At 36.8% G+C, this 21,052-nt stretch overlaps 3 protein-coding genes and 1 long non-coding RNA gene across 6 annotated transcripts; 3 read left to right on the top strand and 1 right to left on the bottom strand.

The window, feature by feature from the left end:
- The first annotated feature begins 13 nt into the window (after positions 1-13).
- LOC108828517 (dof zinc finger protein DOF1.1) lies at positions 14-1,867 on the top strand. 3 transcript variants are annotated; one of them, XM_018602277.2, is made up of 2 exons: positions 14-304; positions 594-1,867. In XM_018602277.2, the coding sequence occupies exons 1-2, from the start codon at positions 278-280 to the stop codon at positions 1,560-1,562; spliced, it is 996 nt and encodes a 331-aa protein (XP_018457779.1). In that variant the 5' UTR covers positions 14-277; the 3' UTR covers positions 1,563-1,867. The 3 variants fall into 3 exon arrangements, with proteins under 3 accessions (XP_018457779.1, XP_018457855.1, XP_018457922.1); XM_018602353.2 differs by having other exon boundaries at positions 14-342; XM_018602420.2 differs by lacking the exon at positions 14-304 and adding an exon at positions 355-510.
- A 1,987-nt stretch (positions 1,868-3,854) lies between these two features.
- On the bottom strand, positions 3,855-6,496 carry LOC108813596 (probable protein phosphatase 2C 4). Its single transcript, XM_057005949.1, has 4 exons — positions 4,808-6,496; positions 4,606-4,719; positions 4,247-4,511; positions 3,855-4,163 (listed from the first exon to the last, which is right to left on the bottom strand). The coding sequence occupies exons 1-4, from the start codon at positions 6,284-6,286 to the stop codon at positions 4,048-4,050; spliced, it is 1,974 nt and encodes a 657-aa protein (XP_056861929.1). The 5' UTR covers positions 6,287-6,496; the 3' UTR covers positions 3,855-4,047.
- Positions 6,497-8,470: 1,974 nt separating this feature from the next.
- On the top strand, positions 8,471-10,888 carry LOC130494298 (protein TRM32-like). Its single transcript, XM_057005942.1, has 4 exons — positions 8,471-8,739; positions 9,006-9,140; positions 9,223-10,197; positions 10,264-10,888. The coding sequence occupies exons 2-4, from the start codon at positions 9,014-9,016 to the stop codon at positions 10,779-10,781; spliced, it is 1,620 nt and encodes a 539-aa protein (XP_056861922.1). The 5' UTR covers positions 8,471-8,739; positions 9,006-9,013; the 3' UTR covers positions 10,782-10,888.
- A 7,220-nt stretch (positions 10,889-18,108) lies between these two features.
- LOC108842119 (uncharacterized) lies at positions 18,109-18,861 on the top strand. Its single transcript, XR_001948228.2, has 2 exons — positions 18,109-18,432; positions 18,554-18,861. It is a non-coding gene; the product is annotated as an uncharacterized LOC108842119 (long non-coding RNA).
- Positions 18,862-21,052: the final 2,191 nt, after the last annotated feature.

Here is a 21,052-nt window from a genome sequence, read left to right as displayed (position 1 = left end):
AAGAACCGATACTCCTTTTCTTTTTCTCGTTAGGAAAGCATTTTCTTTCCTTTAATTTGTCTTTGTGCTCCTTCTCTCTTCTCACTTTCCTTTTTTGATTTGGTGCTCTCTTCGCATTTCTCTTTGGTCGTCTTGCTTCCTCTCTTTCGTTTTGCCCTTTTGTTTTATTTTTTGATTCCCCCACCAAGTTTTTCCTTGTAGTTCTTTCCTGTAAAGATCCATTAAACTTTATTAAAGAAGGAAGAAGAAATATATACTAAAGGGGTATAGAAGAACAATGGTTTTCTCATCCAATTGGTCGCAGGTTTCACTTCTTGGATCTTCCATTACTAAATGTTCTCTGTCTCTCTCTCTCTCTCTTTCTTTTTTTTTGTTGCAATTTTTCTCTTAAATTCTTCATTGATGTTTTGATTCGTTTTAGTAATAATTTTGATTCATTTCTAAAAGATATTCATATTCTCTTCTTCTTTTTTATAACCCGCTTTCTTTAAAATCACAACAATATATATGGTATTTCTTGCTTTATAAATACAAATTATTTTCTTGGTTCTTGACTTCTTTCATTTACTCCTATTTTTTTGATTTTTTTTCAGCCTACGAACTCGAATCATCAACAGCATCAGCTTCAAGAGAATGGAAGTTTAGTGAGTGGCCACGGACTACTTTCTAACCAACTTCCACCTTACCCACCAAACCCTAACCCTAGCCACCACCATGCAGCTGCCTCCAGTGGTCTTCCGGCGAGGCTTGGTGCATCCATGGCTGAAAGAGCGAGACAGGCCAAAGCTCCTCCGCCTGAGGGAGCCCTAAAGTGTCCACGATGCGACTCCCTCAACACTAAATTCTGTTACTACAACAACTACAACCTCACTCAGCCTCGCTACTTCTGCAAGGGTTGCCGCCGTTACTGGACACATGGAGGCGCTCTGAGGAACGTCCCCGTGGGTGGAGGCAGCCGGAGGAATAGCAAAAAGGGCAAAAATGGTAATTCAAAATCTTCTTCTTCTTTGTCCAAACAGTCTTCTTCCACGGTCAACGCTCCAAGTTCTAGCTCCGGACAGCTGAGGACAAACCATCAGTTCCCTTTTTCACCAACTCTTCACAATCTCACCCAACTCGGAGGTATCGGTTTGAATTTAGCTGCTACTAATGGCAACAACCAAGCTCACCAGATTGGTCCGAGTTTAATGAACGATCTAGGGTTTCTTCATGTTGGAAATGAACGAACCGGAAACATTCATGACAACAACAATAGCGTTCAAAACAACCTAATGGCTGCTGCTGGATCAATGAATCAGTTCACTCTCTTCGATCCAGCGACGACCCTATACGCTTTCCAGAACGAGGGCAATATCGGAATATCATTTTCCTCTACTTCCATGGTTGATTCTAGGGCTTACCATACAGCCCCCGTTAAGATGGAAGAACAACCCAGTTTGGTTAACTTGTCTAGACCGGTCTCTAGTTTGACGCCTCCGGGGAATCAAACTAGCCAGTACTTTTGGAACAATTCGGATTTATCGGGTCCGTCTTCTAACGATCATCATCACCAACTCTTGTGAGGTTTTGTAATGTATGTTTACGACGTGGAGGCTGATTTAAATGACTACGAACTGTCATGATCAAATGCATGCATAGTACGTGTGTGGGACAATGATCGTGGAGTAGTATAATGATAGAAACTAAAAGGTGTCTTCATTACAGCTTAATCAGGTGTGTCATATAATTTCTTTGGATTGTGTGGTTTGATGGTTAATCTGATTCTCAAGTTGCTATGTCTCTCAACGAATTCGTGTCGTGTGTGTAATAGTCCAATTTATATAATTTCAAAAACTAAATCTCATGGAATATATAATGTTTTCAGCTATTACTAATGTATAGTCAGTTTACGTTTTTAGCTATAGCTAGAGGGCTGCCTGATCCCAAACCGAGTAGTGAACATTACTAATGATTTATCGTTTATTGATTGTAAAACTCAAACATACTATATAGTAAAAGCTAAGGATAATTCATAAAGTAGAAAAGGGGTTGCTGACAAAAGAACTTAATTATACGAACCGTGTCTCGCTGGATGCTACGTTATAAAACTCCCAAAATACTCTTTTCTCATATTTTAAGGAGCTTCTTTTTCTTTTACAGTCTTCTTTGTACGAATCTGTGTGTCAGTCTGTTTTGTGTGGGTGCATGATCCTCTACTAAATTTATGCAAACATGTGTATATGTCTCTCTATATGTTAAAATTAATACTATAAATGAAGTGTAAACTTTCTGCATGTAATAAAAATACTTATTAAGTACGACTTATGATTTCATTGACTACCCATAACATAACTGTTTCTGTAAAAAAAACCTCAATTGATTTACTGTAATGAAGAGTAACTATCTAATCAGTATACGTGAATTGTAGAGTAATGTGACAACTTTGGCGTTTGATTTACTTGGATGTTGCATTGCATTTGAACTAAAGGATCTGGAACTTATACGTCTGTAATTTGCAATGAAAAAAATGTGGAGAATATAACGTTAAACCAATACTGACACGGAAAACAATGCATGCAGAGATTTGTAATAAGTCCTGACATGGAGGACCCCCACATAACCTTTAGTTTATAAGAGCCCGCTTTTTATAGGTAGGGTTAAAATCATTTAGAAATGCTTTTTTGACTAACCTTTTTCTTTCACTGGTGACTGTTTTCCTAAATTTAATCTGTGCATAAAAAGTATGCACGAAATGATAATAAGACTGTCTTTATGTGTGTAAGCTAGTGGTCCGTAACCATTTTAGCATAAAATTCTCCTAGTTTTGAGCAAGCAAGATAAGAGATTGACATAAATAACACACTAGTATTCATATACTAAAGCAGTGCTTGATCGTGGTAACATTTCTTATAGGTCCTTACTATACTAGAATCACTTCAATCCGATTCAGTCACCATACTCTGTGCTGACTTTCTACTGTTTCACTTTCAGAAGCAGTTCTAGCGGTTGCTTCTTAACATCTGATTCAGAACATGGAGCCATGATTATCACCAGCATACACATATTCTGATATAACGAATAGCCAGGAGACAGAAATTTAGAAATTATACAGCTTGAGTTTAATTTGAATATAAATGTGTCTGAGCTAGGAAGTGAACAGAATAATGAATCGTCCACGCAAAGAGCATAATTATGATGAATACGATTGACGTGCGAGTGCTAATTGATCTTAGATACAAAAATCAAGGCTCTGAAAGTTTAGGAACATAGTCACTTGTTATTGATGGTTCGTTTTTTCTTTAGGTTTTAGGTTTTTGGAATCTACAATGTGGCCGTCAAATAAAGCCCAAGGAAAAATTAGAGGATCTCTCTAAAAAATGCTACAAAGAACTACGAGAAACGTTTTTATATTAAACCGTCACCGGAAAGGAGCAAGCTGACGGTGCAAAGAAGTCTCAGCAGAGCGAAAATTCGTGGAGCTGTCCATTGCAGAGTTAGGCCTTGAGAAATAGAAGATTCAAAGGCAGAAATTGGAAACAGAGCTCAATCATTACTGATTCACTAGCAAATTCAATAGGAATTGACTTTATATTTTATAGTAATAGCTAACCAAAGGACTTGAGATAAGTAAAGGAGGGTAGAATATAAAGGACAAAGAAGTTACATTAAACATAAAATTCCAAATTTAATTAAAACCAAGTTCCCTGTAATGGAAGAAACATCACATAAAGAAACAAATAAGAGGCCATAGAATTTGAAGGAAAGAAAAAAACAGAGAGAGGTGGTGAATTAAATGCGAGGGAAAGTGAATAACTTCTCTTGAACCACAAACTGCTACTTGCTTACTACTCAAATCTAATACTCTTTCAATTCCTTCATTTACTTCACTATTCACATACAGTTAGTAGTTGGATGGAACTCACAGAACCAAATCTTTGACCACTTATTTAAGACAACTAGAATCTTCTCTTCACCTATTTTGAGTTGCCAAAACTTTATATATATTATTTCCTGATTGTCAACATTATACTACATGATTGAGACACTACACAGAGATTTGTTTTTTTATTATACACATGATTTCCACATTCTTCCTTCTAGAGAGATCACTACTATTGAAACATCATCATGGTATCGTCTCCGTTCACCTTGTGGTATCTCCAGCAACTCATGGAAATCCATACCTACAATTTTTCAAAACATAATAATATAATTAAAACGGAGTTTCGAACAGAAACACAATGTAAGAGAATTTTTATCACCATACCAGCTTTTTTAGCAGCTCTGAACATAAGCTCTTGTACAAGGTGCTGAGCTGGATCCCCTTCAGGCTGCAATGTGATGAATAGCTCAACCTCTGAAACCGCTTCTTCGTTGGTGAAGTACTGGTATAGACCATCAGAAGATAGTATTAGAAACCTGTCCTTGGAGCCTAATCTGTGATGGTAGAGAGACGGCGAACAGTTGATGTACGGAGACTCCCCTATGTAATCAATTTGGAACATCTCAAGGAGCGCATTGTTCCATTTAGGCTGCCAAAAAAAAAAAAAAACATAACCAAAAGCAATTTAGATTCAGATCACACATAGCCCAGATCTCATGATGAACCTGAAGTCTGATGTATACCTGCTTTAAGAAACCTGCACCGAATGCTCTTGTGACCTTCAAGGAGCCTTTAACCCGTTCATTACTCACCGCACTAGCATCATCCGGATGCTCATTTCTGATTCTCTCAACTTCCTATAATAACCATAAAAACATAACACAAATCAACACAAGATCTCAGTAACATTGAGCAAAAATCTAATGCCATTGTTTGCTCACTTACCTCATCTACATCTGTGCTGTGATCAACAGTGAGCTGAAAAACCGATAAATTTGGAACTTCATGATCTCCCTCGCAACCTCTTAAATCATTCCTCATCGTTTCTTCGTTAATCCGATTCAAGTCCTGCCTAATCTTAGCTAACCAGTAATCCGATTCAGACTTCTGACCAAGCACAGCTCTGCTATCGCCAACGTTCATCACATAGATATCCTCACCTTTCATCAGCATCACCAGAACACAAGAACCCATCAAAGCCAGCTCAGGGTTCTCCTCCAGCATCTTATCAGCAGTCTCTAGATACGCTTCTTCCGTCTTCCTCAGAGCTTCTGACAACGCCTTTAAAACATCCGAATGGTTCGTCAACTGATCCGAGTCCAACCCGCTTCTCCTATTATTATTATTAATCTGTTCCTTTAATCTACGGTCGAGATCTTTCTTCTCTCGATCCCAGTCGCATCTCCACCGTCCCTCGCAATGATCATTATTACCAACTCTGTCTGAACACGATTCGTCTAGTCCCTGAGGTTTGGTTTCGTCCCACAACAAACCTTTAAGCTCCCGATGAAGCGCGGGGTAAAGATGAGAGAGCAGATAATCCGTCGCGTCCGGACCGTTGAACCCGTCGTATATCCCGACGAAAAGCCAACCGTGCTCCTCCGAAACGACCACGTGGACTCGATCCTCCCCCGCTTTCCCCTGGGCCCACTGAAGGTTCTGGCCCTCGAGCGAAACGTCGTCGTCTAGCGTCCCTTCGCTGCTGAAGTTCAAGCTGTTAACCGTGAGACTATTACTCTCGTTGTGGTGGTGGTGGTTCTTGCTCTCGGACTCTTTGACGGACTTGACCGGAGCCACGATCGAGCTCTGAACCGTCCTCGAGATCGCGCGGCGGAGGATCCGAACCAAAGACCGTTTTCTCGACCCGACCCGCAAAGCCAACCCGTGGGAGAAGCTGCGCCGGAAGTCGTGATGATGATGATCGGAGATGGGCTTCTCTATTGGGCCGGAGAATAGCCCGCCGCGGTCTAGCGGGCCCGACATGAACCCTCTCTCGATCGGACCCGAGAGGAACCCTCTTTCGATCGGACCGGAGCCCGAGACGACCGGACCGCCGCCGCCGCCGCCGCCGGAGGAGGAGAAGGTTCTGGGGATGGGCTGGAGAGGGATGGAGGAAAACGACGTCGTGCTCTCGAACGCGGCGGCTCTGTCGACGTGGCCGTAGGGGTCGTAGAGAGAGGTGGAGAGAGGAGTGGCGGCGTTGGCGCTGACGGAGGCGCCGGAGATGGTTCGGAACATGGTGGTCTCTTCCACCTCCGAGTGGACTTTTGAGCAGGTGATTAGAGTCGGTTCGGGTCGGACGTAGCAGAATGAATGGCCTAGGCCTTCGTCTAGAGGTTCGGGAGGTAGAACGGAGGTGTGTTTTTGTCGGAAACCATCTCCCCCTGTGAAACATGTACTCAGTTTTGTCACTCCGTTACCCATCAAGATTTAAATTTTCAACCCACAAAGAGAAAAAAAATTCAATTCAAATTGGTATAACAATCGAAGTTTGCTCAGAAAACACAGGAAGAAAAGAAAGACGAAAGAGAGAGAGAGAGACAGAGAGAGTTGACTTATGTGCATAGAGTAACCAATTATGAATTATGAGATGAAAAGGAATATAAGAAACAAAAAAATAAATAAGAGATATTATTCGGTTTATGTCTGATAAATCTTGAGAAGGAAAATAAAGTCTGACGTCAAAAACAAGTAAAATGAGAAAACTTATAAATTAAGAGTTGTAAACAAAGGGAGAAGCGTTGACTAAAAGAAGTACTAAACTCAGGGGTTTCTATTCTAATTGGGAAATAAAATATGCGACGACGAGATAAGGACCAGTCTCAGTTTAACGTGCATCCTCTCACACGCGCTTGTTCCCGGACAAAGTCAAAGACGGTGTCTTTCCTCGTGCGTGTGGAACTTCCATTGCAAGTAAAACGCACAAGAGACGTTCTTACCTGCGGAAAACTAGGAAAGAGCCCTTATTTAACAAAAACATCTTCTTATGGGCTAAGAGACATTTGTATAAAAAACAAAAAACTCTTCAAAAATGTCAACAGAGTCACCCAATCTACCTTTGTTTTCGCCTCTGCAATTGCTGTTGGATCTCGTGTGGTATAGAGCATCATACGGGCTAAGAGACTACCACGTGTTGAAACTGTCACTGAGGTCTCGGTTTCTTCAATCTTTCGTCTAACTTTCATCATTCCTCTCCCCCACCACTACTCTCCTTCTCTTACGTCATTGACATTACACTTTGGACTTTTCTTCTTTTGTTAAATCTTTATATAATAATATTCAATATACATAATGTCTTATTACTTGGTTCATTTTGATGTTTGGTGGCATATTTATTTACTTTGGTTGGGGGCAGTTGTGATAATTACTTTTCTTAATCACGCCGGTCCAGCTAAAGTCTTTGACATCGTTTTCTTTTTTAACATTATAATTAAGATTTAATCTGTTAGGAACTAGCTCATATTTTAAAGGTAACAATCTAATTAATTATTTTATATGCATCGTTTGGTGGCAACTTGCTTGCTAAATGATCCTAGCCTCTTTTTTGTTTGTCCATCGATATCAAACACACTGACATGGCACCAAACCACATACATAGAGAAAGAGATCACTGCAGAAAACAACAAAAAATAGTAAACCAACATGTAAGCATAAGCTAATTGAGCCTAAAGTCAAAACGGGTTTGATAATTGATCAAGTCCAATAAGTTAGTAATAGTGTTCAAAAGGTTAATAAGTTAGTCGAAGTCGGTATATTTCCTTTTGACTACTATTTAGTAGTCGAAGTTATCCTCTATCCGGGTAAAATAGGAAAAGAGTAGTCAAGGTTTTAATCTTCCCGGTCAACCTTGGCGTTCACGTCAATCTTGGCTTACATAGGATGTATATCCGTTACTAAACAAATTTTTATAAGATGAAAGTTTATCAGTAAATACGTGATCATCTGGTAAATAAAATTCATTCTAGGTGGATTTTCCTGTTAACTATATAGAACTAGATATACAGCAACATCCTATAATCATTTGACAGAAATTTTATAAAAATTGCCTAAAGCAGCCAAAAGATAGCCCACTTCCCATAAAATAGTATTGAGTATTTGCCATAAACACCAGTAGCCTGACAACCAACAACTCATTCTACTTGGTTGGTTAACATATTATACTTGGTTTTTGGTCTTATTAAAAGTTAAAACCAGCCTAATTCTGGTCCAAATTCTAGAAAATTTTACTACATTCAGATCGGTTTTAATTTGAATTTTAAATTCTTTGACCAGACTAGTTAATATCATACAGGTATAGTTCTGTAATAAATGAAAAATTTACAAGAAAAGTAAAACAAGCGGGGGCGTTGTCCTTTAAATAAGTTTTTGTAAAGAAAGAAAACTAGTATTAAAGGGATTTGAGAAACTTTTCTTTGATAAAAAAAAATTTCTTAAAAATATTAAGTAATTTCATCATATCAACAATAACTTTGAAAGTTCTATTCATTTCTTATTATAAGTTCAAAAATACTAGATAATGCAATTCTTTGGAAGAGAAAAAAAAACAAATATTTCTGGTGGCGTGTGAGCGTTGTATGCATATGAAACAGACATTTTCACAATTTTCTACCAGTAGACCGGGCCATCTTTGGCGGGTAAAGTAGAACCACATAGCAGAAACGAAAAGTCTCACTTTCTTGTTCGTGGTCTTTCTCGTTTTCTTTCTTCTTCCAGACACCTTCCGTTGCATCCTTCTTTGTTCTTGTTCCTTATGTTCTTCGGGGTATAATGAGTTCTAAGAGCCTTGAGCCTAGCTAATAATCTCTTTGGCCGGACTAAAGAGCATATTAATTAGCCTTCTCTTCTCTACAGTCAGCTTCATTATTCTTCTTCATCAGGTCAGCCAGCTTCTACTGGATAAACCTTTAAACTGATTTTATTCCTCAATTCTTCATTTGTTTTTGAACGATTTGGTTCATTAATATGGATCAAGAAAGATAAAATAGTTTATTTGATTTGATCATTTATTTTTGTTTGGATTTGACGGTTTCAGACGAGCTACTTAGTCTGGTACCGACTAGTTTTGTGCTTTTTTTTTAATACGTCGCTGTTGTTATACTCTGTCTTCACACGTAAACTAATATTGTATTTTTACAAATTCAAGGACTCAATATGGGGAAGCATATGAAAAGCGAAAGTTCGAGTCCAAGACATGGATATAATCACAAACCAGGCTGGTTAGCTGGAATGCTTCATGTGTTTGACTTTCACCGTTGGAGAACTAAGAACCGTCCAATCTGTAAGTCCACCCATCTCGTATTACTTTTTATAAGTACTGAAAAAAAATATGTTGAATGATATGGGTAACTCTGTTTTCATAGGTTGGAAGACTCCACGAACCCATTCCCTTGTGTACGAAGCTAATGAACAAGAACCCTTTCTTGTCTCAAAGATTGATAGTGCAGAAAAGCCAACGAGACAACTGAAGAAGATGATGACAACAAAGCAAGTAACCGAGTATGTTGATTTTCTTGAAATCCTGAGGAAGGAAGATGTTTCTGTCAAGATACTGAAAGATCCAAACTCGGAGTTCAGGAAGCAGGTGCATATCAAGTCTAGTCCAAGAGTCTTGCCCAAGTCAGGCTCCTTTCCTCTCTCTCGCTTGTCAAGTCCCGCTAGGATTGAGCACAAGCTGAAGGAGAATTGGTATGCTCCAAAGCAGAAGGATACCGTCTTAACTTTAACTGTTCCAAGCGAGAGTTCTCAAGGAAACAAACCAATCTCACCTTCTCATCATGGCGCAGCTGATGATCATGGATTCAACCATGCGGTGATAAATGGATTCAGAGAAATCAAGAAGATGCTCAAGAACGTTCTTAGAGACCGAAAGCAAACCAAGAAGAGTAAGAAGCATACGTCAGGCTCAAAAGATGGATATTATCATCTCCTGGAACAGAGTTTTGGAAGAAAAGGTGGTGACTTGCGTTCCAAGAGCCTAAAACTTTCATATGAAGAGAAAAAGAGCCAACTGAGAGATGATAATAAACCACAATTCTTCAGAAGGGTTTCTTCATTGTCCAGCCTTGAAGTTCTTGGTTCATTTCTGACAGAACCGCCCCGAGACAGTTCAACCAGGAAATCTGTAGATTCTAACTTGGGAACCAAGGAATCTTTGTTGTTATCCGAATCTCCAGTAATAACAGAGAATGAATTAGAAAAAGACAAGGAGCAAGAGGAGAGAAACCAAGAAAATCAAGTAGACTGTCTAAGCCAAAGTATCCTTCAACAAGAACAAGATTCAGTTCCAAGTTCTTTGGACAACACTGCACAAAGAACAGAGAGTTTACTCTCACAAGGTAAACTCTTGAACAAGAAATAATTCATGCTTTAATGTGAGAAAGACACTGATACTTGTTCTACAGGTTTAGGTCTAAGTTCCCTCGAGATTGACAATCATGAAGAAGAAGATGAAGATGCCTACTTCTGTTACGTAAAGAATGTTCTAAAACTTTCAGGCTTCCTTGAAAACGTTTACGACGGAGAAAAATGGCACTCAGAGGAACAACCACTGGATCCATCACTGCTCTACCAAGTAGACATGCAAGAAGAAAAAGAAGTGAACAAAGAGATTCTCTTTGATCTTGTTAATGAAGCTATCATTGAGACTCACAACCAATCACACATCTATTTCCCCAAAACATTCTCTTTTGCATATCCAAATGAGAAACGTTTTCTTGATGAGGTCTGGGGAAGAGTAGAGTGGAGCCTTTCGGGGATAGGAGCTGAGAATAGAGATTGCTCATTGGATGATATTGTGGGAAGAGATCTTACAAAAGGTGATGGATGGATGAATCTTAGAGGTGATACTGAATGGTTGACTCTTGAGCTAGAAGATCTGATTTTTGATGAGGTTTTAGATGAAATGATTTGTGTTTATTAGTAGTTTACATATGTTTTAATAATATTAATACTCAGTAGTTATACATACATGTATATATATGGTTGAGTGAAACAAATTCAAGATTTCATACACTTTGTAATATATTATGAGATGTGCAACTGACTGTGAGATGATTTTAGTAATGGTCATTGGAAGCTATTGTCTTCACTACTTTATCATCTTTCCCATTCATGGGTTATATAATTCGTATTAATGGGCCTAGCCATTATGTTAAACTCTTGAGCCTTAGCTTCGGTCTTGTTGCTTCACCGACCACCACGGCAGGATATTTATCCGGTGTCTCCTCGTTGCTTATCTTACCGTAACCATCTCGTAGCTCTCCTGAGAATCTGAGATCCGTCGGGAACAGACTGATGTGGCTGAGCCGGGCGGTTCATGTCCGATATTTGATGTGGCCACAACTTTCTACGAACGGACCAAAGTGTTGGCTTACGTTGTGGACTTAGCATCAGGCTAGATGGTTGCAAAGGAGTGACACCATGGCAAGAACTGAGAGATCTTGTGATGGAGCTCATAGGTCTTCATTGATCGTGACGAATAAGATCGATGAGATCATGAGATTCATGAGAGATTGGAAGAACTTGAGATCGAGGAGAGTGAAATGAGAGAATATTTCCGGTTTTTGCGGTTCTTGAAGGTGTTTGCTGAGCTTAAAGATGGTCTGAAAATGCTTGTAAACACGGTGATGGTGAAGGATCAGAGAGATTGATATTGGAGAATATATGTGTTGACTATACGCGGAGGGCACGTAGGAGGAATGAAGTCTGTGTGAAATATCAAACTAAGTCCCACATCGGATAATTAGACAAAAAGTGTCTAATATATAAAGAGAAGTCCAACTTTAATTAGTACGAGGTCTTTTGGGATGGAAACCAAAAGTAAATCCATGCGGACTTGCCATTAAAGCCCAAAGTGGACAATATCGTACTAATCAGATAAATAGAATTGGACATGAGCTTTCACAATCCCAATAATTGGTATCAGAGCGGTTGATGAGTTAGGAATGAGAGGTGTGTGTGGCAGAGATCAAGTTAGAAGATTCTGGAAATCAATCGTGGAACACGAGATGAATGTAATCCTTAGTTTGAGGGGGAGAATGTGAAATATCAAACTAAGTCCCACATCGGATAATTAGACAAGAAGTGTCTAATATATAAAGAGAAGTCCAACTCTAATTAGTACGAAGCCTTTTGGGAGAGAAACCAAAAGTAAATCCATGCGGGCTTGCCATTAAAGCCCAAAATGGACAATATCGTACTAATCAGATAAATAGAGTTGGACATGAGCTTTCACAATCCCAACAGTCTGAAAAGAATATTGAAATTCGTGATGGATCAAAGAGCCCATTAAAAGTGAATGCACTAGTTCATGGCCTTGAAGGGGCAAGTAGAAGCCAACGTCGACGCCCTGCTGTTTTGTAATGTCCCCATCAATATGTTTATTCTCTTTTCTTTTGTGAAAAGCAGCGTAGGTAGGTAGGTCGTGGATTCGAGAGAAGCTTAGAAAGAGACTTAACCCAAACAAGATTGTGTGGTTCTTAACTAGTCTTTTGGTGCTCCTCAATACCACTCAAAACTTTTTTATTTCTTTCAAATAAATAGGAACTACTATTGTACAATAGGGATTACCAATTTACCATTTATTTCTTTTGAAGTTGCTAAAAATCATATATAAGATCATGAATGCATAGATTTTTAGTTGTCAACTGAATTTGAGAAGAAATACTACATGATATCACGTTCACTTTGTCCAAATCGAATTTTAGTTAGTAGTACTATACAAAACTTGGAAGAAGGGAGGATGATGTACCTCCTCTTAATATAATATAGCATATGTGCATACACATATCTAATGTCTTTATCACCAGGAGCATAACTTCGATCAACTTGTTTGACATAGTCTAATTAGATTAATACTTTTGACAAAAGAAAACTAGTTATATAGTTAATGAAACTAGACGGGCTGATTGATTTTTTATTAGATGATTCTAACGGGCGACTTTTTCGTATTCCCTAATAATTTGACGTTCTCCCTTTCTTGCCGAAACTCAAATAAAACATTTAATTATTTTATCCACTACATGGTCTATACAATTGTTTATTTGTTAACAACAACTGTTTAGAGGCAAAATCTACAATTCTAGACGACTTTTATCTGATTATCTCTAATAACTAGATCGTTTTCCGCGCTACGCGCGGATAATTACTTTTAAATTTTACTCTTGATTTTGTTGCGTGAATATAAAATATTATAGAATATAGTTGTGTTCTTAAACTATTAAAACTATATGTTATAATATAAAATAGGAGACTTTCTCTAATTTATGTTGTTTAAGGGTTGTATATAACTTTATTTTCACACATTTTTATTAGTTTGCCAAAATACAAAGACTTAATTTTTAATTAAAGATACATTATCTAAGTAAATCTCACACATATATAAATTTATAATATCAATATGAGCTGACATATTATCATTTTCGAATAAATCCTAATGATTATAAGGTTGCATATATTTTAAATATATGATATAATGCTGGAAATGAGTTTTTATGTGGAGAGATATATCATTAAATTATTAGTAGTGTAAGAAAATATTTTTTATTTGTTTGTGAGAAGTTGAAATGGGCCCAACACACTCTTGTGCTTGCATCTCTTCAAAAATTGTTTCATTAGTGGCTCCCAACTTTAGACAGTAAATTCATCTTGCAGTTTTTCAGCTGAAACCAAACTCTCACTCTCACTCTCAGCTTGTACCATAATATCTGAAACAATGTTGAGATCAGCTTGTTCCATTTCAGTTTCCGGGACTTCATCAGATAAATCTTCTTGCCCTGAACTTTTCTCCACATTCAATATCCTTGAGTAAGTAGGGGTGTTTGTATTTGATAATTAGGGATGAAAGAATTTGTAGAACAACAATGATGTATTCAGAGATTCAAGTTGACAAAAATGAATAATATACTGATATCAAATGGTTTACAATACCGACGAATACGAATGAGACTAAATGGAAGGTAGATGTTGGCAGTAGCTGAACATGATTGCCGATTGTAGTTGTGAAGCGAGAAGTTGCGGTCTGGAATTTTTAGTATAGTCTTCTTTATTTTAATCACTATTGTCGTATGGTTGTGAGGTCTTTTTTTTAATTGTTTGGTACCACCATAGTTATGAAATTTGTAAATTTGTTTCTCCCCAAACAATACATTTTTAGCAAATAGATTAATGTTTTCAATTATAATACATTTTTTAGCAAATAGATTAATGATTTCAATTATAATAGATTAATATATTTTTTAGTATTAGAGATGTCATATAATTTATATATAACCTGTCTAAATATTATACTACACAAATGTATTACTAAGCATAGTAATAATCAAATGTTATGAAATATGCCATAGAAAAAGTAAACTAAATAGTTCACAACATTCTAGTGATAAATCAGTTAAATGAGGATTTGTCTTACTCTTACTCTTACCTCCAGTAAGAATATGGCGACCATTAGTATGGAATCAACATAACCTAAATGGATCAAGTTATGGACATATCAAGATGGTGGGTTGGAAATGGTTTCCCCATTCAGTTTGGGGTGACCCTTAGTATGGAATCAATAGAACATTTAGCAGTTGAAATTATGATTAGGTTATGGACATGAAGGTCTGCTTAAAAATATTTCCACTTTGGGCGAGATGTGGAAAGGTGGTTATATGATCAGATTTAGAACTTGAATAAATCAGCAGAGTTTTTTTTTTGTGGTGTCCGTTATTGACGTCTTAGATGGGTGAGGGAGATGGACTTCGTTACCAATATTAGCTTTCTTTTTAAGGAACTGAGATGTAAATATGGTAAAATAGATATTCTCATAATTAGATTGATCTTTGTCACTGTTTCAGTACGTAATAGTTTCTGTATATCACGCCCGCCAAAGGGGAATGAATATTGTTCATTTGACTAAGGTTCTTGACATTAATATCTCTAGAAATTGACTACTATTCTAACAGTTACATGCCTATAAACCAGTGTTTTTAAAACCGGATCGGTGAGCGAACCGGAAATATTTTGGGTCACGGGTTAATATGGTTTGACCTGGTTCAATTGGGTTCGATCGGGGTTGATTTTCTAAACTGAATTTAATAATGTTTTCTATATAATATGCATATTTTAACAAATAAATATAGAAAATAGCAAACTGAAATGTAATAAAAGTAGTGAAATAATATAATAGTTCAAATCTGAATCAATAAAAAAGTACATTTAAAGTTTACTTTCCAGGTTTTTATCACTATAAATTTTTATCATTTAAAAAAAAAATTATATACACATTGTGACGGTTGTTGATTTTCTATATTTGAATTTGATGGAAGTGGAATTTCTTGATCATTCTCTTCCATTGCTTAGTACACTGCAGAGAACATCAAAGACACAAACGTAAGTTTTTAATTATTAATTTTACCCAGAAAGACAATACATTGAGAAGTATAAAATACCTTGTGAAACATCACATATTTAAAAAAAAAAAAGATCTCAAAGACAGAAATACATTGAGTTGTAATTTGTCACAAACCCTATTTTTTATTTTGAAAAAACTAATTCTTTTATTAACAAAATTTTTGTTTTCTATACGAACCAATGTTTAACCGGTTTGTTGGGTCACCGGTTTCCGGGGTTTTAACGGTTTAATATGGGATTTTAACCGGTTCAACTTTGATTGGGTTTTGGCATTAACCCAACCCGACTTGGTGTCCGGTTCACGGTTGAATCCGGTCCGACCGCCGGTTCGGTCCGGGTTTAAAAACACTGCTATAAACAGAACAGAGAAATTGCAGCTACATAGCAGCAAAGAACACTATGCGAGAAGTTACCATTCCAGAAGGGCTATCTAATATCAGTTTTCAAGTTAACAGAGAAAGAGTGATGCATAAATAGCAAACACTCAGCAGAGAAACCACAATTATAATTGAAAATACCAAGTGATTGTTTTAAAAGCTTATAATCATCACGTAATAAAAAATTACCAAATATGTAAACTGATTGCAGGGGAAAAAAAGAAAATCAAACACTGAAAGATGTTAACTAAAACGAACGCCTTAGCCAATGCTCAAACAGAAAAAATTACCAAATATCTTTTATTTGTCAGTACCTCCTCCTAGGCCTCCGTCTCGTCTACCCTCACCACCTCCGACAGACAGGTTCATTCTCCCCGCCGCTCTCCTCCGCCGCTTCTTGCTGGGACGCTTTACAGTCCTCCATCTCCGGGTTCCTCCCTCGCTTTGATGTCAGATCAAGATGTGGTTTCCAGTCGCCGTGGATCTCACAGGGATGTATGAACATCACCACGAGGTCTCAGTTCGAAGCCATGATCCCTAACTCCACGTTGAGTACGGCTGTGATGAGATGTAACCTCTCCCTTGAGAGTAACACTCCTTGTGCTTCCTGCACTCAGAGCTTGTCTGCGTTTCAGGCTTATCTCACTGAAAAAAGGATAATCAAACACTGAAAGATGTTAACTAAAACGAAAGCCTTACCCAATGCTCAAACTGAAAAAGGAAGACTGAAACTGCAAACGAAGGGGTGAAACCTCTGAGATGAGTGGTGAAAGCTCTCATATCCATGTTTAGGACGCTTTGCTTTCTTTGGTTCGTCACTGTGACAGGTACTATTATTCCCCTCATCTGCAAGATCTCGACAGCTGTGACAGGCTGCTTGAAGAGCACTCTGTTTTGCGAAGTTAAATGATTTGCAAGGAAGAGATCAAAAGGACAACCTAAAGATCCCAGTTGGAGCTATATAAAGTTCAAATAGATAAAGAAAAAAATTCTCCAAAGTTAACGTCACAAACAGGAGCAGAGACGTCTGAAATGATGATCAAGTAAGTTTCATATTAGCAACCGTTGACAAACAATGTGGAAAACATTTAGCTATGTGATTAGCAATGCTAAAAGGGGAATGATTACCTCCAAGATGTTTTGTGTTCATCGTCGTGACTAAAAGCAAGGTGGGAGTGTTTGTATAGGCTGTAAATTTCTTGCAGAAGTCTGTTGCAGTCTTTTCCTAAAAGTAAAGCTTCATAACAGGTCCCTGCAAAAAGTTATCAATGAAGGATTAATTGCAGTGAAAAGAGGTCATGATTCTAATAGCAAGAATTACAAACTCTTTTGATTGCAGATGAACCATAACACGTACGTGGAGTGGTTGCTATTTCCACTTCGTCAAGGATACGACGCTCAATGTGAGACTGTCCATTGACCAGTTTCATGTTGCCAACGACATCTACAAAATTGTTCAGCAAGAGTATAAGTCAGAATGTGGCATGAAAAAAATCAGTCTAATATTTTATCACCACCTGAAACAAAAATGCCCATTCAGTTATCGTAGACAACAATACAACAATATGATATGAAATATTAATTTTTTTTTAATTTGTTTTACTTAAACTCATGCACTCTTCCTCCAAAAAACTCACAACTTGCAACTAAGAAAGATAATGTATTACTTTTCGTGACAAAAAAAAAAGAAAGATAATGTATTACTAAAATAAAAGGTCATGCCTACAACTTCAAACACAAAAAAAATGCTCGTCAACAGTAATAAGACAAACTCGAAGCTCTAACCAATTTAGAATCGAGATTTCTGTATCTAAGTAAGAAGAAATGCTAAAAACTATATCCAATCATAAAACAATGGGTTTCGTGGGGACCTGGTGAGATATCTTTGAAGAGCATAACTTCCTGATCATTGGAGGAGGAGACAGGGGACTTGCCGTTTGGTTTCATGACCATGCTTGAGCTTGATTTGAGCAGGTTTTCAGGTTATGGTGTGTAGAAAATGAAGAAAGAACAGTATATAAAGGGTGAGAGAGAGGGATGCGAAACGAATTCATTAAGAGAGAATTTTAGAAAACTATTGATTGATAAGAAGTGGGAACGCGGTAACGGATGTTGCAAGAAGTCGAAGTGGAGAAGACGAAGTGAGGAGGATTAATCGATAGAAGCTGCTGGAGATTAGGTTATTCTAGTGGATTCCTTTTGGGACAGAATAAAATAGTTTTAGGCCATGGGAAGAAGCCCATCATAGTTGATTTTCAGTGAGTGTGTGACGTGTTAAATAACCTTTCTCTCATTGGCTGATTTATTAATCCGACGTGGACAGCTTTAGAGTGGAGATTATTCTCCTTTTAATATTGTATTGATTACTAAATGTTTTTAACTAAAGAATAAATAGTCTCGTGTTTCAAAAAAAAAAGTCTAATCAGTACGAAAACTGTTTAGAGGCAAAATTTTCAACTTCAGACGACTTTTATCAGTTTATCTCTAATAATTACTAAATGTCACAAAGTTGAAATGCTCTTTGTGATAACTTCTTCCAAAAGTATTTATTTTGATTGTTGACCAAAAAAGCATCTATGCCAATTTCATCCATACACGAAATGACACGTGTATGGTGGAGACAACACCGAATCTTTCTCGTCTCCTATAAATGCAGACAATTCCCTTTGTTCAAGTCACAGCACATAAAAGCATCAGAAAAAGAAACAAATTTGAAGTTTTAAATCAAAGAGAAGTAAGAGAAGCAATGGCAGGTTCTAACTGTGGATGTGGTTCCGCTTGCAAATGTGGTGACTCTTGCAGGTAAACCCTATCTTTTCTGCCTTTACATGCATATATGCGCTATAATGCGCATATAGCTGTTTTTTGCATCAGATTATTAGTTATAAAATTCTTAAACTTTTTTTTACCTTTTGTGATGTAGCTGCGAGAAGAACTACAACACGGAGTGCGACAACTGCAGCTGCGGGTCAAACTGTAGCTGTGGGGACAGCTGCAGCTGTTGAAGAAATCGTGATCTAACTCACATATATGCAGGAAATACTGGGGGAATATGTGTTTGATGTTAAGAGATATGTGTGTGTTTGAATAAAGATTTGCGCGTTATGTTGCCTAATACCTCTCTTAATCTTTGACTTTTCCTGCTTTATATCTTTATATGTGTGGTTGTGTAATGTTTTCGTTTGTAACCTAAGAAAAAAAGAAAAAATATATAACTATTGATTTTTGTGACTGTGAAGATATCTCATTTCTCCTCTATATATTTAGAAGTTAGGGTTAATCAGAGTTATGACCATGAACAATAATTTCTTTTAGATAAATGACGATATGGTAACATGTAGTTCTTTTTGTATTAGCGTTTCCCATGTTCAAAAAAGTAACAGAACGTTTTGTATAGCACTAATGCTTAGGCTATTTCTTTTGGGACATAGGTGTTAACGAAATATTTTATTTATTTTATATACATTTTATATAAAATATTTTAGTTTTGAGGTTTAGTTATAAAATTATTTGATCAATTATCAAAATTAAATATATAAAATAAAAAATTAAACAAATTTATGAATACTAGTATTATTATTTTATTTAACAACTTTATACTAACTTAAATCAATTTAAATCGTTTTAGAATTCTTTAAATCAATTTAAAATAATTTAAACTGATTTGAATCTTATAAATCCATCCAATTAAAAGTAATAAACTAGTTCAAATACAAGTAAACCAATTCGAAACTGAAACAAACAAACAAATAGTTTCAAAAAAAAAAGAAACTGAAACAAATACTAGCAAAGATAAGTTTCAGGAGAAAAAAAACAAATACTAGCAAAGATAATCGATGAGTATGCTAGTTTTATGGGCTAAATTAGAACTTAATATATAAAATGGGCTTTGTATTTTGAAAAGTTTTAGAATATTAACACACGCTTTGATGTTTAAAGGTCCAGATACGAAAGCAAGATCTATTGTTGCGGTGATGAGGCAACGAGAATATTTCGTTCAGGCAATACGTAGAACAACTTGCGTGGCATCTTCACATGTGTTGGATCAATCTAATTTCCAAGCCTCAAAACTTTGTTTAAGGTTAGAGGATAGACATAACAGCTTTTGAAACACCAACTACTTTGTCACGGGGAGCTGCTAGCTAGCCGCGTAAATTGGATTGAGCCGTGGAAAGATACTGTGAATCTGCGCGGCAACCACGTGGCAGACATGCTTCAAGTGGGCATTGGATCTTTGTCTGTCTAGGTCCACCAACAATGGGTCGTCAAACATGTAAAAGTCAAACCGTCTAACTATTCGGTTCACACAGTCACATCCAATGAGACAAAAGGGTTAACTAATAAACAATCGGATACTCACCAGAGCTCTTTTCCTCTGCCTTTACTTTCGCTTTTGTCTTGGATTACCAATTTATCAAGTCATTTTAAAAGAACAATATCTTTAATGTACATTTACTATATATAAATTCAAATGGACGAAGTATGCCATGTTCTCCTTCTATTTAACAAGAATTATTAACTTTGTTTGTTTCCTCAAAATCATTGAGACGAGAGTCTGTATTTTGTAAATTTTCTAATTAGAAATTTTTGAAATATTCTCTCAGCATATCTAGAATTATTATTTAGAAAAACAAACAAAATGTCCCTTCCTTAGTTTTGAAGCGTGCAAATTTTGTATTTTATTCATTATTTTACTTAAATTGTTTTCTAATTCCTCAAATATAAATAAGAGTATTACTAATGGGCTGAACCAGTATGTAAAAGAGGCATCTTAAAGTTCAGGTTCATTAATGATTAATCAACTGGCATTAAACAAAAATCAAGTTGGTCAAAAAGACGCAAATCAACAACGGGGCCATTACCGTGGACTTTACAGAAAGTACATATATAATTGCTTCTTCTATTTTTCTGATATCACTTGATGGATTTTATTTTCATAAATCACCATAAAAATAACTATTCACGATTTGAAAAAGACTACATTGATGACTTTTGTATCAAAAATGATTTTGTTCGGTGCACATGCAGTATGTGACATGCCCCAATGCTTAAACACACGTTCTTTCACCTGTGAGCATTTATTCAAAACCATAAACCAGTTACCAGCATTGGTCTGATAAACTACAGGAGTTGCGTTATTCATAATTTAGAAGAAAAAAAAACACTGTATCAAGCAAATTATAATGGAATTAAGCCGCAAATATGAATAATCCAATGAGTCAGTGGCAACAAATCTCTGATAAATCTAAAATCCGATTGATAACTCTACAAAAAATCATACTTTCCATTCCATGATTAACTGACCAGAGTCTATGCTTGACTTCCAAGTCACACCTCAAATTTAGTACTAGTTCATTAAACCCTAACTGAGCCTAAGTGAGCCGAGCCTAAAGCTCCCAACACCAGCTGGAATTCTACATCG

This window comes from Raphanus sativus, chromosome 1 (assembly GCF_000801105.2).
Source record: "Raphanus sativus cultivar WK10039 chromosome 1, ASM80110v3, whole genome shotgun sequence".
Lineage (NCBI taxonomy): Eukaryota > Viridiplantae > Streptophyta > Magnoliopsida > Brassicales > Brassicaceae > Raphanus > Raphanus sativus.
Note: the sequence above shows the minus strand (reverse complement) of the source record. Positions and strands in the feature narration are given on the sequence as shown.

Coding starts and splice junctions, on each gene's coding strand:
- LOC108813596 (XM_057005949.1), bottom strand. CDS start 6,286: ATGGGTAACGGAGTGACAAAACTGAGTACATGTTTCACAGGGGGAGAT. Junction 4,512..4,605: donor GTGCAGGTTTCTTAAAGCAG/GTATACATCAGA, acceptor TTTTTTTGGCAG/CCTAAATGGAACAATGCGCT. Junction 4,164..4,246: donor CAGAGCTGCTAAAAAAGCTG/GTATGGTGATAA, acceptor GAAAAATTGTAG/GTATGGATTTCCATGAGTTG.
- LOC130494298 (XM_057005942.1), top strand. CDS start 9,014: ATGGGGAAGCATATGAAAAGCGAAAGTTCGAGTCCAAGACATGGATAT. Junction 9,141..9,222: donor AACTAAGAACCGTCCAATCT/GTAAGTCCACCC, acceptor CTGTTTTCATAG/GTTGGAAGACTCCACGAACC. Junction 10,198..10,263: donor AGAGAGTTTACTCTCACAAG/GTAAACTCTTGA, acceptor CTTGTTCTACAG/GTTTAGGTCTAAGTTCCCTC.
- LOC108828517 (XM_018602277.2), top strand. CDS start 278: ATGGTTTTCTCATCCAATTGGTCGCAG. Junction 305..593: donor TCTCATCCAATTGGTCGCAG/GTTTCACTTCTT, acceptor ATTTTTTTTCAG/CCTACGAACTCGAATCATCA.